This window comes from Gordionus sp. m RMFG-2023, chromosome 1, assembly GCF_954871325.1.
Source record: "Gordionus sp. m RMFG-2023 chromosome 1, tfGorSpeb1-WG-v2, whole genome shotgun sequence".
NCBI lineage: Eukaryota > Metazoa > Nematomorpha > Gordioida > Chordodea > Parachordodidae > Gordionus > Gordionus sp. m RMFG-2023.
In genome coordinates, this window is record NC_088775.1 from 61,264,008 (window position 1) to 61,283,889 (window position 19,882).

Sequence of the window (19,882 nt, forward strand, 5' to 3'; positions counted from 1 at the left end):
TTTTAAGGAGTTAGAAGAGCCAATTATTTGCTATTACTGAAATATCACATGGCCTGAAAGAAATATTTCCTCAGAAGCAAGAAAATTATTGGATTCAATGCCCAAATTTTATTTCTCATTAGAATGTATAATTTAATTAAACAACGGCATTATTTCAAACACATTTTAGATTAAAATCCCAATGTATTAAAAGGGTTTATAATTTCTTCCCATTAGTAAACTATTGAGAGAACACTCTCTTTTTTAAGAAGAATAACAGAGGCCTGCAGAACCATTTGTAGGGCACGACGGATTTTTTTTAAAGATTTTTTTAAGTCCCGGCCTGGGTTTTATTTAAAAAACTTTCAGGCCCGGCCCGGCTTTTTTTAAAAAAATTTTTAGGCCCGACTCGGCTTTTTTTAAAAAAATTTCAGGCCCAGTCAGGATTTAAAATAAATTATATTTATTTTTGATTTTTATAGCTAATAATAACGATTTCAAATATAGGCTGTTTTAAAAAATACAGCCCGGCTTGGGTGTTTTTTTAAAAAAATTTCGGGCCCTGTCGGGTATATTTAAAAAAATTAAAATACTGTCCGGCCCGGGGGCCGGGCCTGAAGGTCTCTGAAAAACATACCAAGAAGTACAACATCTGAAAATTGAAATTTGGATCTTTTGAATATTCATAGGAATTTGACAACAAGCATGAATGAGAAAATTGAAAAATTAGCTCAATCACAACGAAGATTGGATTATATATTGTAAATATATAACATACAAAATGCAAATATTCCTAAGAAACATTTTGTGTAAAGGCTCAAAAAATTCAAATTTCTATTTTGGGTCATTTAAGTGATTCTTTACATATAATTTTTTTATAATTTACATTAATTTAAAATTGTGTTTTAAAAATAGATATTAGTCCTGATAAATTTATGCTTGATATTTAAAAAACAATAATAATTCTGGAAAAATTTTATTATCCCCTCCCCCCTCAGACCAAATTCCTGCGTACGCGCCTGGAATAGTGTATTTCATTTACATACATATATCGTATTCCATTTCCACAAACAATATATATTAATTATTTTTATGAACTTCGTTTTAAACTACCCTATATACAATTCTGAAATAACAACTCTCTCTACTAATTATAAATCAAGTTATGTCTGGAAGTATTTGGAAATCTTTTTGAAGAATTAAAATAAGAAAATCACAATAATGCCTGATTATATTTATTGTGAACCTTGCCTAAAATTGGGGAAAAAAGATGAGGAATATTCGGATAAACATAATCCATTTTATTTATAATCTCATTTAAAAAATTAGCGAAATTATTTCAGCCCTCAGATATCGAGTAGCTGATTTGGAATGTGAAATTGAGGAAGAGCATCGTAAATGTCTGCAGTCAATTTATGAGACAGGTCATATCTTGATATTTATGATTCTGATCCATACTTTGAAGACCATTTTGATATGTCTGATGAATCGGATATAGAAATGTCATTGCCCCAACCAATCTAATTAATATAAAAACTTTAAAATTAAATTGACCTACCCGCTGGCAAAGCATTTTAATTATGCTAGAAAGTGTTCGTATTGTAAACAAAATTCCTATAAATAATGTTCTAAATAAAATAGGAAAACTATCTTTAAAACTCTTTATTAATGAATGGGATATGATTGATGAGGTTTACGCAGTATTAAATCTTTGAGAGTCGGTGAAATTTCTTTCCTCCTAAAAGGGATCGACATTAAACTTGGGGTTATTATTTCGCAGCGAAATAGAAACCCTAAAGCAATAGATCTGATTCAGATATTATTTGCTTAAAAGAAAATATAAAAAAAAAAATTGACCATAGGTTTCCCATTACTGAACAAGTTATTTTATATTTTTATTAATAAAATTATATTTTAAACATTAGATATTAGCGACTCTATTTGATCCCAGATTTCAAAATCTTAAAATTGTTTCAGAATATTTAAATTCGAATTTTACAACATCATTGCAATTTTTAATTAGACATTTAAAACTTTTAGAGGATAGAATTTCACAGAATGAGATTCAAGTTAAGATAATGGGCAAGCATCCAGTTCTTATATAGCTAATAGCTCGTGAACATTCCCTTCCAAGCAACGATTACAACATTAGTAATCTAGAACAAGATTGTCATATTTTGCTCCAACATAATATCCCAGAAGAGGATGCACATTAACCTTTTGGATGAAAAAGCGACGGGAACTTCCTAGGCTTAGTAATTTAGCTAGGAAGGTTCTTTGTATACCTACAAAAGAATTTTTTCCATTGCTGGATTAATACTCAATGCAAAAAGGACTTCTTTAAGTCCCACGAATCTTGATAAAAACTATTTAATCATGACAATTATAATTTTTCTGAATATGAATTCTGATTTATTATATTTCATACTTTATATTTTGCTTGCATTCCAAATATATATTATAATTTGTTATAATAAAAATCAATAGAATATTACTAATATGTGTTGTTTATGTGACTCTGATCTGAGTAAAAATGCAATTTCATTTTATTTCTGAGAATGAGAAAATACATAAATTTAAATTGGAGTGAGACAGGAAATAATTTAAAAAATAAATAAAGCTATGTTAACAATGTGTTAAATTATAAAAAAATGTAATACTTTGATTTATAAATTAAATTCATTAAAAAAATACATTGATTTATAAATTAAATTTTTTAAAAATAAATATCGCGCCGCCGCCCGCCGAACGCCGATGGAAAAATTAAAAAATAACGCCGCCGTCGATTAAGACATCGGCGCACAGGTCTACTATTAACCAAAAATCCTAGGTAATACAGCATGTCTTTCATGGTAAGATGATATATAATTTAACCCTGAAACATAAATTTTTTTATTTTTCTGTTATAATTATTAAAAAATTACGAAATTTAAAAAAATAAAATAAATAATTCGTTGCACAGATAGGATATGCGTATTCGGGACAATTAGTGCATTATATCAAATATTAGCTCTCTTTTATTAGATGATAATATTACCTCCCTAAAAATTTGCTACCCTCTCCTCCCCGACACCTAATAAAAAAATTTTTTACCAACCCCCTAAATATTTTTAGCGAAAAAAGGATCGAAACCATCAAAATTAGCTTAAAACCCAAATCTAACCAATCTTTCTACCTCCTTTCCCTTCCTATTTTATTTCAATGACATTCTTTAGTCATACTCAGCCCCCCCCCAACACTGTAGTAAAAATACCTGCTGACTAGAGATTAAGTGGCTATAAACTCATTATTGTTCTGGAACTTACATCAATGTTTTGGGAAACACTAAGGTCATTCAAAATGGTTTCAGATCTAGAACGATCATCAATAAAATATAAGGGTTTGGTAAGATTTTACAGGTAGAAAACCATTATTATATTTTGTTGCATCATTGCCCTGGGAATACTTGCTTCACAAATTTATCATCCAACTCTTGTCGTATAGCCCCAGAGGTTGTGCGTTACCTTATTTGACTCAAACAATTATTTTAAATTGTCTAAAAACTTCCAACCAAGTTTATTCAGTAGCTTATGAGAAATATGTCGTATAAATTCCATAAAATTCAAAAAACACTTGTCCCAAAACAAACATTTTCAAATAAAAAGGGTGAAAAAAGAAAATTGTTTTTGTTTAAAATCTTTTGAATGCGAAGATCTTATTAATAACAAATTTAAAACAATGCCTTAAAGATGAAAAATTCAAACGCCTTTCAGTACTTCATAATTAATTAAGTTTGATATTCACATTTAGGCCAAGGCCTGTTGCCAGCTATTGCAAATAATATACAATAGATATGAATGAAGGTCTGATATTGGCTAGGGTTTAGCTCCAAAAATATAATTCTAAATTTTAAAATGCTTCCTTTTTAAAAAAATTCTTTATTTCCTTCGCTTGATTTCACCAGAAACACATATATGGAATAAAGTTAGGGATATATTTTAAAAAAAATAAGCGTGTTATATGGCTGAAATAGTTTTTCAGTATGAGGCGTATTACCGGCCTTGTTGAGTCAGCATCGAGTCGTGCTTATATAAATATCTCTAGAGGCTTGAATGGCTTTTTTATTTTGGAGCTACTTAAAAGCTATTCTTTTAATTATATATGGTTCATAAAAAAATGATATAAAAGGTTGTTTTATAAATGATAACAGTTAAAAGCAAATTTGAAGTCAAATATTCATTTTCTAATCCTAAAATTATTTTGGCCATATAAAATGAAACTTGATCAAATTTCATTCACAGAAATAAAATTATAATTGCAGATGTTTGTTTAAATCATTATTATGTGGTTAATAATTATAATTTTATTAAGGGGGCAGGCAGGGGGGGGGGAGGGTGTATTTTAGTTAATATTTTAAATAAAGAAATTACGAAAAATATCAATTAATTATTCAGGTAATATTATACCATTAGTGTTTAACTATTATTACTACACTTACTATACCAATATATTATTATTAATATTCAAATTAAATTTTTGTGTATTTGAAACCTATAAACGAATTTAATATCCTTCTTGATTTATAATAGTGCTAATGACGAATTCTTTATAACCCTAGTAATTCAATATATTTTTTTAAAAAGATTAGCATATTTTATAGCTGAAATTTTGTTTAATCTAGCAGCTTATATTTTTATCTTGATTGTTATTCGTTTATATTAAAAAAAGTTTTATAAAATTTGTCTTTGCAAAGCTTTTTCCATTTTAAGTGTATTTATTTACCAATTTTTTAAATCCATTTTTATTTCTAACATAATGAGATTATAATTTGCAATCAATTAATAGGATCAACAAATTGAAAAAATTTTCGTTATTTTTTCCTATTTTAAAAATTAATGGTTAAAAAATAGACAGTCAAGACGAAGTCAAACTTATGAAGTGGTAGCAAATTTTTAAAAAAAGTCATAAAAGAGTCTTTAGAATCATGTATCATTATTTATAGAAATATACATATTTTTATGTGCTAATTTTTATTATAAACAAAGATTTTTTGAAATTGTATTTAATATAGTTGATATAAGCCATTAATAGGATACAAAATTGATATAACAATTCTAATGTCTTTCTAATACATTTAAACAGGCCCGTAGCAAAAAAACTTCCGAGGAAGGGGGGGGGGGGGGTGCAAAATTTATTTGGGACAATATTTTTTTTATAAACCATTAGAAACCAAATTGGAATCCAGGTTTAATGAGTTTTACCTACTAAAAGTTAAAAGAAATTTATCTACATTTATAGCTTAATAAAGTATCTTCTATGATTATATTATTTCTAAATTGTTTTTTTTCTCTATATTAAAATCGTACTGTTACAAAAAGATTTTCTTAGGCAATTCATTACATACTATATAGATATTATAAGATAATATAAAAATCTTTAGTAATATTAAAAGTATAACAATATAGTTTCAACATATGAGTGAGAAGAGGTTGGAACAGGAAAATATTTCAAATAAAAGTTTTAGGAAAAAGATACATAATATTTTTTAAATATATTAAATATAAATAAATTTATGTTTAGAGACCTACAAACTGAGGTCTGCATAGTCGAGTTTTTAGCCCATAAGCCCGCCCACCCAATGTTTAAAAAAATCAACCCATGGACCTAACCCGAAGTTTTCAAAAAAAATACCCCCCCCCTCCGCCCTTAGTCTAAAATTTCTTACCCACCCGCCCGCTCATTGTATAAAATTTTTTAACCCAAGCCAGTTATTATAAATTTAATTATGGCCATTCTTTTAATTTTCTAAGCATTTAATAAAAAAAATAATTCAGTTTCAGCAATACACCTAGGGATGTAAGACATTCCCGGGGAAATTTCCCCTATAGTTTCCCCAATTTTTATAATAGGTTTTTTTGCCTAAATCAACATGATTTTTATAATATTAACAGTTTCCCAATTTTGAAAATGATCTTATGATAAAATAAATACGATTTTTATTAGATTTTATAAAATCATTTTTTCCTCGTGGTTCATATCATAAATTATAATTGTGTTTTGTTTTTGAATTATGTCAATTTCCCTATTTACATTTGCAAAATTTTAGAAGATACTTGTTAAAATTAAATAGCTAGTCTGAAAAGTATATTTATATTATAAATAAATACCAATGAAATTTATAAATATATGAAATTTTAAGTTATGTTAATTATCTGATGTCCCTCAAGCGTTTATTCATATCAGGGAGACATTTAACGCTTATAAAACAATATCAAATATATTGTGGCAGAGCTAGATTTTAGAAATAGAGCAGTTTATCGAAAGCCGAAAAATTTTTTGTTGTCGGGACATTCATTATGCTGTTCATATATTTGACCCAAGGTTTTGCGGATTTAATTTAAGAGACAATGAAGTTGCAAAGGGGTTGGATATTATTAACCGATTTTCTGGATATCTAGATTTAGATATTGCAAGAGTAATAGGAAACCTATCCAAATATCGTGCAAGGGAAGATTTTTTTAATATAGCAAGTCTTTGGCAAGGCGCATCATTTACAGATCCAGTGAGTTGGTGGAAAGGTTAAATACTTTTATATTTCTGTAAACAATAACTTAACTCTTTTTCTAATCTTAAAATTGTGTTATTCAATATTTTATTAGGTCTATGTTGCAATCAATACATATCGACCCTAGCCATACGAATTTTATCAGTACCACCAACAAGTGCAGCATCCGAAAGAATATGGTCCTCCTTTGGAAATATTCATTCTAAATCTAGAAATAGAAATAGAATAAAAAAATTAGTTTATATAAGAGCCAATCTACATTTTATGGGAAAGGAAATTTCTGAAAATGACAAATTGCTGGATTCCAGAATTTCAAGCTCTGATCTGGAATCATTTTCATCTTCAAACGAAGATAATTAACTATTCAAAATTAATTGTTTAAATATTATTTAGTCTATATATAATATTTCAAATAAAACATGTAAAGTAATTGCAAATTAGTTGAAAATAATTTATATTTGTTTAATTATAATGTTTATAATCTATATATTTTCAATAAAACATAAAAAAAAATCAATATTGACCTGTAAAGTATTATAAAATAGATAGTTTCCCGTTTTTTCCCGTTATTTCCCTATTTTCCCATTATTTCCCGTTTTTTCCCCAAATTTCCCGGGAAATTTCCCCGAAATATAGTTTCCCGGGAAATTTACATCCCTAATTACACCTCTACAAAAAGTTTTATAATTTAAAATAAAGCAATACAATGCAGAAATATTAATTATTTTCAAAAAAGTAAATTTTAATTTTCAATATCCAAAAAAAATTTATTATATTACCATAAAAGGAAATTTTAATTACTTTCAAATAAAATTTCGCCCACTTAGATGGGCGGGCGGAGGCGGGCATCCCGAAAACCTGCCCAAAGCAAACCTCTACTTTAAACCCTTATCGAAATCAATAAAAAATTACAAACCAGGGCGGAGTTTAATATTTATTGACAATAAATTAAATTATATTAATTAACCAGTCTATATTACATTTAAGATCATTTATATACTCTCTTCTGATATTTTTGGTTTCCTTTTTCATTTTATACTATTTCCAAAATAAAGCCAAAATTAATATAGACGATCAGATTTTAAAAATCTTGATCAGACTTAAGTAAACCGGGGCCGGACCGAAAGAAGGCTAGGCTGGGCTGGGTTTTGTTGAGTCGGAAAAGAGTATTGAACCTCCAATTTTTATCCCATAGTTAAAGCCTTGGCTTGGATTCAATATTTATCTCTTAACTAAATCTTCTCTATTTTGTATTTTTTCTAGAACTAGGCCAGCTACTTTGTAAATTCACTATTTAAATATATATGGGTAAGGAAAAGGCGCATAAGATGAAAATCGAAAAACAGAAAAGTTGTAGTAAACTATAAATCTGATATTTACGTATAAATTTTAAATGATAATATGTCCAAGATCAAAGCCCTCCTAAAAGTAACGCCCACCTCCTTACCCTTCAGCAAAATGTATATTATTTAAAATTAATTATTATAATATCATAAAATATATAATTAAAATATGGATATGGATTTATAATGGTGATTTTCCCAACTACTTAAATCAATAATTCTCATAAATAATGCAAAGCCTTTATACCCATAATGAAAAGCCTAGTTATAAAATTTTATTTTTCATATCCCAATAGTTTATATATTAGAAATAGTGTTTGTAATGATTTATTCCATTGGAATTAAACAGAATTTTTATAATAAAGAATATTGTTTAAATTTATTAATTACAAATTATTTATCTATACTTATTGGTTTTGGGTTTATCTTTTTTTAAATAATAAAAACAATATTAAAGATAATTTTTTAATCTTTTTAAAAAAAATAATCTTAAATTGTCAAATTAAAAAATTTAGTAATATTATATAAAATAAAAATATATCTATGGATATTTTACTAAAAATAATGCATATATAAATATATAGTTTTATTTTGATATTAAAATTAATTTTTATATTATTTTAGAATTAAAAGGATTTTAAAATATACATAATTTATCTTATACTTTTTCGTATCGACGATATAAAAGTACTTGGGATCAACTCTTTATTTTAAAGGTAAATTTCTATTTATTTAACAATTTTAAAATTAACCATAAAATCTGAATTCGAACATCTGAAACTGTGATGCCTTAATTTAATTTTAGAAAGGAAAGCAGCAAACACAAGTGTTATTATTGGCATGACAAGAATTTTGCCAAGGGGGGGGGGGGGGGGGGGGGGTCATTATTTGGATTTATCTCCATAATATCTCTAAATTCGTATATTGCAGGCCGTTGTCTATGTTACATTCTTCAAAGAATAATTATTGTTTTCACTTTTTTTACTAAATATAAATTGTAGCCATTATTTTAAAAAATTAATAACTTTTACCTTGGTGATATATATTGTATAATTTTGAGAGATACGTAGGGGGGAGTTATTAGCTTAAAATGATATTTATGAGAATAAACAAATTTCGGAAGGAAAGGGAAATATCCCCTTCCTATGCTTCCCTCTGGCTACGCCCAAGTGTCATAATAAATATAATAAAAAATTTAATTTAAATAGCCAAAAAAAGTATGGATATACAAAAAAAAATAAAACGAAGAAAATTTCAAATACAAAAAAACCGACCATTTACATAAGAAAGAAATTTCTTCCAGTGCTTATATTGAATAAAAATTGTAAATAAATTGTATTAGTTAGTATTCTCTGTCCATAAATAAGGTTCAAATAGAAAATGCTTCCACATACTATATGTTGTAATGTAAATTGATATATAAATATAAGTGATATAATTGCGGATAAAAAAGGTAGGACCATACTAAATTATAAAGGAAAAAATTATTACTTATAATTTATTCTATTAAAAAAAAATTTAGTTGACCTAAACAATTCTTTGGAATCTCTATTCATAACTTAGTACTCATTAGGGAATAAATCAACCATTCAAATTAATTAGCAAATATTTATTTTTATATTTAGCAATAATCATAAATATTTATTCGGTCAAAAACGAAAAATGAAATTCTAGGGAATTAATGTGGTTAAAACACTCAGAAGCAGAGAAAAAAGGAGTTAATCACTCCTAATTTTAATTGTTAAGTTCAGTAAGAAATCTCTCAAACAATTATTCTTAGAATAATTAATGAAGTGCTCATATTGTAAGTATGTATGCTCAGATAAATAAGGGAAATGTTCAGATAAAGAGGTGAAATGTTACGATAAATAAGATGCATTTTCTGAATATTGGAGCGATCATAAAAATAATTAAACCTTTATTTTAATTTACTCATAGATCAAAAGTGAGGATGAGGGGGAGTCATATTATCATTGGCAAAATCTTAAAAAATTGGAGGCATTATTATTGAAAATGAGACATATTATTAATTAGGATTTTTCAGACAATTTAGATATAGTATAGTATGTTTATATGAAAAGCATTGAATGAGATTACAGAATAAATAGAGAGTGGCTATTGTCGATTTAAAAATTCAAGTGGTATAGAGATGATAAATAAGAAAGTAATCGTCTATGCTATCAGAAGGGTATTTCGATGGAACCAGATAACATTCCAATAGGTGTATTCATACTTATTTCTAGATAAAAATAGAGTAGAGGATTTGACAAATATATTGATAATATAATTGAGACTATCAAGCTCACTTATAGATGGATACCCAAGCCCTCGTCGGCATGGATGAAAGGGGCAGCAGGCCGGGCGACAGAAGTTCGACGAAAATAAGAGATGCCAAATTTTGTTTCTTGTTTGATTTTATGGGAGAAAATGCCAATTTCTTTAACATTTTAAAATAAATTAATTAACTACTAAAGTATTCAAAGGGGAAAATGTCTATAAATAGTTAAAATTGGCTTGAAATTGATTTTCTAGATTGATATATAATATATATCATTATTTAAATATTAGTTTAATTGTTCCTATATAATCAATCTTAGCCTAGCAATTATATAATTACATAACCCTATTTAACTCTTTAAATCATTTACTCATCTGTTATAATAAAGATTTATTTTGGTTAGATTTTATATCTTCGAATCCCCATAAAATTATCATGATTTATTAATTTTTTAATTAAAGCAAATATCTCTATTAATAATTATATTTCGATATTCAATTGATGAATATTCAACTCAGATCCTTAATTATAGTAAGTATTTATTTATGGATTATACCCCTCCAGATATATTTTTGTCTCTTGTATTGCATAACTTTATCTAAAGTTACATGCTTGCAAATACTTAAATTTGAAATAAAATATTTTAAAGATACATCGAAGTGGGTACAGTGCAAACAACATTAATATAAATGTAAATTAGATATACGATGAATATAGTTTACATATTTATGCAGTTTTGAAATCATTTGCTTCGAAAATCGCCATTTTTAATTAATTCTCATTTATTCTATTTAAAAGAATATTTTTTTTATCAAAATTTTTTTTATATTTTTGGGGTATATTCGCGAGAGACTAGTAGGAAAATATATAGTTTAATCACTTTAATAGTTATGTTTACTTTATTTTTATATTATATATGTTGCATGACAAATACTGAGCTAAGTATAATCTACAAGAAATAAAAACTTTTAATCCATTATTGGTCAGACTTTTTCCAGTCGATGAACATGTCTAATTTTTTTCAAATATTATTTAATAGTCTCTAACTAATAAATTTTAAAAGAATCCACTTGAAGGAAGCATAACAGCAAATTGAATCGTTACATATCTGCAACATTGACCATTAAGGCCATAAATTTATATGAATGAAAAAATTAAAATACGATATGAATTTCAAAATTTATATATTTTATGTAATTTTTTAAAACATAATATGGATGACATGTTTGATATATATCTTGTCTGACTATGTATCAGTATCATTGTTATATAATATCTACTAGTATTTTATGTTTCAGTTAGTAAAAAAACTGACTAGAGGTTCTTTTACTTGTACTCTATTTTTCTTTTATTAGATGGATTTTTATAAATTCCCGTCAAAAAGTATGTAGAGGAGACGAGGGATCATGAGAGTCCTAAATTGCAGTAAAATAAAAACTACTTATTAATTCTTGATAAATAATATATCATTTTATTCCCCTCACTTACTTTTTACATCATTTTAAAAAATTAAAAAGATATTAAACTTTTACCACATAATTTTTCTTAAATAAAATTATCGGGAAGAAAGCAATATTCGGGGTAGGTTGTGTCTATGCCTAAAATATTTATAATCCTCGCATATAAAAATTATATATTATTCATAATAAAATGGTCATTTATGTAAAAATTATATAAATAAAAAATTCAAAATCAAAATTTCTATAATTAAAATTTAGTAATCTAAGAGAAAATCCGAGCCACAAAAAACTATAGTTCATACTATCCAATATACCTCTTAATGACTTCTTATCATCAAAATTAACTTCTAATAAAATGTCTAAAGGGTCGCCAATATTTTTTTATCTATGAATTTTGAAAAAAAAAATAATTGAGGAATCTTACTTAAAAATCTGAAATAATCTTCATGGTGATGCAACATTCACTAATGATTCAATCGCTTACCTGATTAATCTTTTCAAATCGATATCATTTACCTTTTTTGCCATAACATTGATTGTTTTTAGGAGAATTTTCCCTTATAGGCTCAGTAAGGGTTTTAGATGATATAAAAGCTTACAGCATTAGGATAGGAGATATGATTATTAAGTCTCCACACTACAGTAGGGCATTCTCAAAACTATGAAAAAAGATTCATAACTATAAGTAATAGTTTCTCCTTAATATTATTAAAATATTATTCAAGAATTTTTATATGATCTTAATATGATTATAAAAATTATATTCTTAAAAATTTGTAAATAAAAATTATATTCTTAATAATTTGTAAATAATTTTTATATTTTTCAAATTTTTGTGTGGAATAAAGAAAATAGTGAACTTTCTGAAGAAAAAATTAACCGAATATACAATAAAATAAATAGTTTTTATTCATTAAAAATTTTTTTTTTAAATTATAAGCTAATTATATTTTATTTATTATACTGCTACTTGATCAACGTTGAATAAAATACACAAAAATTATTTTAACATAAATCCGAGAATAGATAAAATGATGGACCAAAATTAAATAGAATAGGTTATTGCGTCTATAAGAAATAATTTAATTTTAATTGCATTAAAAATTAAATTAATTCTCTAGTAATGGAAGAGTCTAGAAGATGTATCATTTAAACATTCAAAATTAACGAAATTCAGTGATTTCTAGCACACTTAAAATAAGCTTTTCTAAAATCTGTGAGCTATGAAATGTGCGTTTTAAAATATTTCAACTCCAAATGTGGAAATCAATAAATAGTAGGTCTATTCAAAAATTAATTTAATCTTCAATTTGAATAAGGATACGATTAAACAATTATTCGATTGGAATAAAACTAAGAATTTAAATAATACGAATAATTCCAATATTATAATAATTTGTTTCATTCATTTATTTGACGAATAATTCAAATATTTGAAGGAAATTGTAAGTATTCGACGAATAATTTGAATTAGTTTTATTCGAATCGAGTTATTTAATAATTGCATTATTAGAATATTCGAACCAAATTATTCAAATAATTTGCTGGTTAAAGCGATTGATGGGGTAACAATGTTATCGTGGATAACTTTTTAACCTTGAGCATAAAGACCTTAAATTTGGTATGAAAATGTTTATTTTTGTAATTTCCTACCTATGTTCATTGGAAAATCTTCCTGGGCTGACGTTTTTTTGGGGAAAAAATGTTTTTATCCAAAATTTGTAATAATCACTTTTATACTCAATTTAGCCACTTTACCCTCCTACTACTAATCATTATTTCCTTTATTCTGGATACTATTCTAGTTAAAGTACTCATAGGCACTAATAAAGCATAAAACATTGGCATATATTTTGCGCTTATCTTAAAAATTGTAATTTTAGGTTGTTATATTCTAAATTTATCTTTTTGTTCTTATCTTAATAATATAATTTGAGTTACCTTGTTGTGTTTTTTTTTAAATTTAATCGTGCTTTAGAGTGAACGTAACGTGTAGGATTGTGCTAAGGGAACAATGTATATTTTATTTAAAAATTTAATAATTAAAAGCAGTTCAGTTAATACAAAAAATGTCTCTATATATAGAAAAACAAATATATAATAATAATAATAGTAATATGGTAACTTAAACAAAAAAAGGTAATAAACTCTTTAATAAAACACAAAACGGTAACTTAAATTTTATTATTAAAATAAGAACAAGAAAGTAAAATTAGAATATAACAACCCAAAATAGCAAATTTTAAGATAAGTGCAAAAAGGTCAAACTACGGCTACCTTCTACTCTTTAACTTAGACACTTTAAAGGAGGTTTTCTTATTCATGTCAGATATTATTTTTATAGCTATTTTCTCCAAAATTTGGTCAGGTTGGAAAAAGGATCTGCGGTCATGCATGATGCTGTCGAATAGACTATGAGGGTTTTCTTGATATCAATGTCCTTATACTTTGTTTGTCCTGTTGTTATATTTTTCAGTTATTTCTTGATTTAGTGCTTCCTCATCACACTCTTTTTAAATTACTGAATCTACAGGTTCTAATATTTAAGTGAAGTATCAATATCCTGAGCTACTCGGGTTTTTAGGTGATCTGGATAAATTCTCCATAATCATTTCTTTAACTAAATATTACATAAGACTGATCTATTTTATTAATTTTGCTAGAATCCACCCCGGTTGTCCATGAAAATTTCGGGTCAATACTTTTCTTATATATTAAACCTTTTTACTTTTCACATAATCTCCTTCATTCTCATTTTTGGAGTATCGTGGTTTTAATTTATTTAATGGCTTGGAAAAAATTTTAACATATGTAAGGCTCGAGAAGATTTGGTTATTGTGGGTATTTTGATAAACAAATAAAAATCTAATTCATTTTTCGAGTTAGGTGTCTTTCTAAGAAAACTTTTTTCTTCCTCGTTGATCTCTGGCGATATGAGGATTAAAAGTAATTATTAAAAAATTCTTTGAATGGTTTGCCTTGAAATGGGGTCCATAATTGGTCACGATTGAACTTGAGGTTACCAAAATAATTTTCTCAAACAACTGATTAACTTTATCTCTGCCCATTTACGCAACTATCTATAATTATTAACAATAGTTTTCTTTAAAAATCCTGCAAAATGGTTTAATCTTTTCCATGGTATTCTCACCTTAAGCTAAGTCGGACTAATCTATTCTTAGATATTTCCTTGATATACATTGTACTCTTCAATTTTCTCAAAATCGTTATTCATTGTAACGCCTTACATGCTCAGGTTCATAAATGTAGTTACTGGCTGTTCTATATGTATAAATTTTAATACCGATGCTTGTAATACCATAGAGACAAACATAATCCCCTTGAAAGACATCCTTCTTCCATGATAATTTCAAGCCTTTTAAAGTAAAATGTATGTATGTACATATAAGCCCAACTGTTCTACATATAAGGCAATTCTTGACAAGATTAGTTCATTTACTGTTTCTTTCATCAACTTGTATATCTGAAATAGCTTCTAATTGATCCTTCATTGTTGTTTTCTGGCAATAATTTCCATACACTTATTGGTACATTGGCTAAAGATAGGCCCGATAGCTTGTCGCAATTTCCATGTTTCTTGATTCCTTTTAAGAATAACGAGCGATCGAAATCAGCTTAATTATGTTTTTGTTGCTTGTTCTGATTTCCATTTTGTTCTTGTGTTTAAAATTTGTTTTTATTTTCAGAAATCAGTGCTAACGTGATTACGCCCAAGTGTTTAGTAGTAGGTGATATACCCTTTTTTGTTAATTCTATGTCCTAAAAATTTAATCTTTTTAGCAAAAAATTTACTTTTGTCTAAATTTAATTTAATTTCGTTGTCTCTTAATAATATTGATACTTTACATAAATTGGTTTTATGTTCCTTTAAGTTTAATCCATTTACTATTATGCAATCTAAATAAACTGCTATTCCTGGTAGACATTTTAGTAAATCAATGGTATGTTGAAATATCTGCAGGAACCGAAGAGATTTTAAATGGTGGTTATTACATCAATAATACATTTGGTGTCTTAATAACAGGGCATTTTTTGAAATTTTCACCCTTTCTATTTGATGGTAGGTATTGGATATCTCAAGAGGTGTAAAATATATTTCTCCTCCATTGTTACTAGTATTTTATCACTCCTCGGTAAGAGATATTGTTTGGTTATCTATTCATCTATGATAGTACAAAATCCACATAGTTTCTAATTATCCCATTTTTTTTAGATTGGTAAGATACAAAGAGGTTTTTTTAATATTTTTATTATTCATCTTGTGGGGTAAAAATTGGCCATATTAATTTTTAATTTCCCCAAAGGTTGTGAAACATTCCACTTCCAAACTTTTATCCAATCCAAACTCGATTTTCCCACTTTTTTTTCAAGGGTAAAAATAATAATAGCAATTTCAAACTATCCTTTAAATTCTTATAACGGTCTACTATTCTACCACCGGTAATTTTTTATCCAGCCTAAAAGCAAGTTATTTAAAACTTTTCACTATTATTTGTTTATTATTCAAGTGGGGTAAAAAAGTTGAAGTATCATAAAAATAGTTGATATTGATAAAAGTAATTATTTTAATCCTGATATTTTTAGAATAGCTTCGTTTTTAATTTGATATAGGTGATAAATAAATTAAATTAGCTTTGCCAAGTTTATTGATTTAAAATTATTCGATTTGCCTAATTTACGATTTTTATCTCGAAAATCCTTTTAAGTTTGATTAGAAATGGAATAATTTTAAGGTTGATTAATAACTAGTATGATAAATATCGATAGTCCAACCTATTGATAACCCTGAACTCAGATGGAATTCGATGTATATACAATTAAAATGTTATCAGAACTTTAAAAGTGCAGATGATGTCGAAAAATGGCAATTTATAATTGTTTAGTTTAATTTATAAACGACATTAATTTATTAATATTTTAAAAAATTATGCTCAATTTTTTTAAAAACATTTATTCTTTAGTCAATTCAAATTAGAGGTGTCAGTTTAACAAAGTGTTCTATTTTATTTGTTATACTTATATATAATCATCATATCAAAGTTCCAACTGAAATAATTTGAAATTTAAACTATATTTTTATTGGTTAATTAAAATTAGCTTTGAAAGATTACCCCGAGATAAGCTTCTGATAAAATTGTTTTTTAATGAAATGCTTGTTAATTGGAAAAAGTAAATTAACACTCAATCTGAGAACTTAAACCCTTAATACCCTAAAAAAATTGATATGTCTTTTATTAATTAATCTTTTATGTAATTGGGCTTTTTAGTAGTTGAAAGTTGAATAACTTTAGAAAATATGAATCAAACAATTTTTTTATTATAACCTGTTCAAAGGGGATTATTGATTTTACAATTTATGACCATATCTTTAATTTTCATTGTTATAAAACATAAGTATAAGTCACAAATTAAGCAATTTACACAAAACTCATTAATTTCCTTGATATATTTCTGAAATTTTTTTTTATGAATTGATTTAATAACTAACTATATATAAAAAATTGAAAATATCTTAGATATTTGTTTAAAAATTTTATTAATAAAAAATTTCTTTTAAAAATGTAAATATTAGTTATTTTTATAGAAGTGTAACCATAATTATAGGAGTGAAGATATAAAATTAAATTACTTTTTTAAAAAATTCAATATTATTCTTAATAAAATAATTTATATTGTAAGGCTTCATTCCTTTCAAATTTGTGTAATTTTTATTTAATTAAATTTAAAAAATTTTTTTAATAACTAGATACACTATATTATGATAATTTAATAATAATTAATATATCAGTATATTATCTCATAAGATTTCAATCTTAACGCTTAATCTTATTAAAATTTGATATAATTATAGTTTTATACAATTTATATGTATTTTTTATATATTGCAGTTTTATGGAAGAACGTTAATTTTCACGAATTTCATCAAAGTTTTCTAGAATTATTATGTATATATTTTAAATTTTCCAACATAAATTGAATTTATAATTTTCTATAAAGACTTTTTTATAAAATGTAATTCTATTCGATTACCCATAATTCTAATTTATACTATATAAATAATCATTATATAATGTGTCTAACTCCTGAAATTATTATATAACTAATAGTATATCTTCAAAAATAATATTGTTTAATCAATTTATAAATTGTTTTCTATATGGACACTAAAAAACTAAAAATTAGACATAAATGTTAAAATCAAGTAAAACATCCAGTTGCATTATTAAGATTTTCAAATAACACAGTTTCAATTAAAAATATTTTATCTATTGCACTATATAAATGATATAGTGTTTATTTCTTATAAAATATAATAGATTTATTAAACTACTACTCGAAAATGAAGTTTATACTCGTAGCGATGATATTAGTGGTGAATGTTTACTCTTACCCTTGTCAAATGCTAGAAATTTCACCGCAATCAAAAAGTGACAGAAGCAGATATTTGGCATTAGATACCTCAAATGGTTATCCAATGTATATTCTAATGCCCGAAATAGCTTTATCCGGGTTGGGTTCTCGAAATTACCCATATTTAAAACGAAAATGGGATGAATTCCAATCTTGGGGGAAGAGAGCTGATTGGAATAAGCTGAATTCTTGGGGTAGACGCAAAAGATCGTTGATATTCAATAAGTCCTCGAATAAAAATTTCCCAGGGGAAAGCAATATTGGATCTTCCTTCCTGCTTCAGCCCTGGACTAAAAAAGAGAAATGGACTGCCCTTAGTAGTTGGGGAAAACGTAAGTAAAACAAATATTACTTATAAGCTCTTACTAACTATATTTGCTCTATCCATCGATATTTACACAAGTTTTAAAAATAATTGATATGTTTAATTATCCAAATATTAAATAGATTTAATATAATCATAACACCCTTTAGGAGATTCAGATGCGGAGAATAAAGGAATGCTATTGGTTCTAAATATGCCATATAAGAATCTAGATTACGATGACCAAAGTCCTCATATGATAAACATTGATGAAAATAACAATTTGAAGAGAGGCTGGAACAGTCTTAATTCATGGGGGAAACGGGTTAAAGGTTTACAAATATTATTTTAAAAATTTGACATCCGATCTTTGTGTGTTTCTAAAATCACAAAAATTTAATATTTATAAAATTTTGTATAATATATTTTCAATATATTAAAATCATGATCCCAAAAGACCCTCAAATGGAAATGGGCAATAATGATAATGGAAATAACTTATGGGAAAAGAGACCAGATGATTGGAGAGAGTTTCACACATGGGGTAAACGCAAATTCTGACCTAAATAATATGATTTTCAATTTGCAATTTATTTAATAATCTATCGATGTGTTGTTCACGCTAAATGTATGTCTTTTTGGCTAAAGTTGTTAAATTTATAATATAAGCACAAACTATTTGTAAAAGTTATTTATATCGGTTAAAGATTCTTTGTTATTATAAAATTTAAAAAAAATTGAATGTAATAAATAATTAATTATTGATACGTAATTTTTATTATCATGAAGTAGAGAATATTATGTTATAAAATCGCTACATATACTTGGAAAAAATAAGTTATTACATATATTATATACTAATATAAAAATAATTTCAGAAACTTAGTTTTTGGTTGATACATATAAGTATAACTATATTGTCTTTTTTAAAATTAATTTTTCGTTATTTTCTTTTACATAAACTAATCATAATTTAATTAGTATAAAAGCATGTAACTCAGCTCAAAAATTTTAAAAAATTGGTGGATACAATTCTATATATATAGAGTAACAACTAGAAAAAGTTTACTGAAGTTTAGTTACCTAGAATTTAAGTTAAAAATTATAGATTGTCAACTTGTTATTGTCATCCTTCCAATCATTATTTTTCCCTTTTAGCTTTCTAATAACGATATGCTTATTCTTAGCACAGGTTTAATTTCTTCTCCATCTCTTAAATTTATCAATCTATTTTGGAAATAACTATTGATGAAACTATCATAGTGACTAGAGAGGAGCGCGGGCCAAATTATTACAAATGACAATATTTTGATCATGTTTGAAAATTTCACTGTGTTTTTAATTTCTATCGGAATTTCTATTAATGCTAAAAAAAAATTGAATTTATTCCCTACTTTCGATCTTTTATTCATTAAATTATTATATCTTTGTTTTTTTTTATTTCTATAATATAATTCCATGTAAATAACAAAGCAATAATTATCATTTATTAATCAAAAATTTTTATTTAAAAAAAGTGAATGTCCATATTTTTTATTTTAA

The 19,882-nt window shown here is 25.9% G+C and overlaps 1 protein-coding gene across 1 annotated transcript; it reads left to right on the forward strand.

The window, feature by feature from the left end:
• Nucleotides 1-8,449: 8,449 nt before the first annotated feature.
• Nucleotides 8,450-19,062, forward strand: LOC135931941 (prothoracicostatic peptide-like). The gene is made up of 4 exons (XM_065469259.1): nucleotides 8,450-8,582; nucleotides 17,943-18,368; nucleotides 18,511-18,672; nucleotides 18,798-19,062. The coding sequence occupies exons 2-4, from the start codon at nucleotides 17,966-17,968 to the stop codon at nucleotides 18,899-18,901; spliced, it is 669 nt and encodes a 222-aa protein (XP_065325331.1). The 5' UTR covers nucleotides 8,450-8,582; nucleotides 17,943-17,965; the 3' UTR covers nucleotides 18,902-19,062.
• The last annotated feature ends 820 nt before the right edge of the window (nucleotides 19,063-19,882 follow it).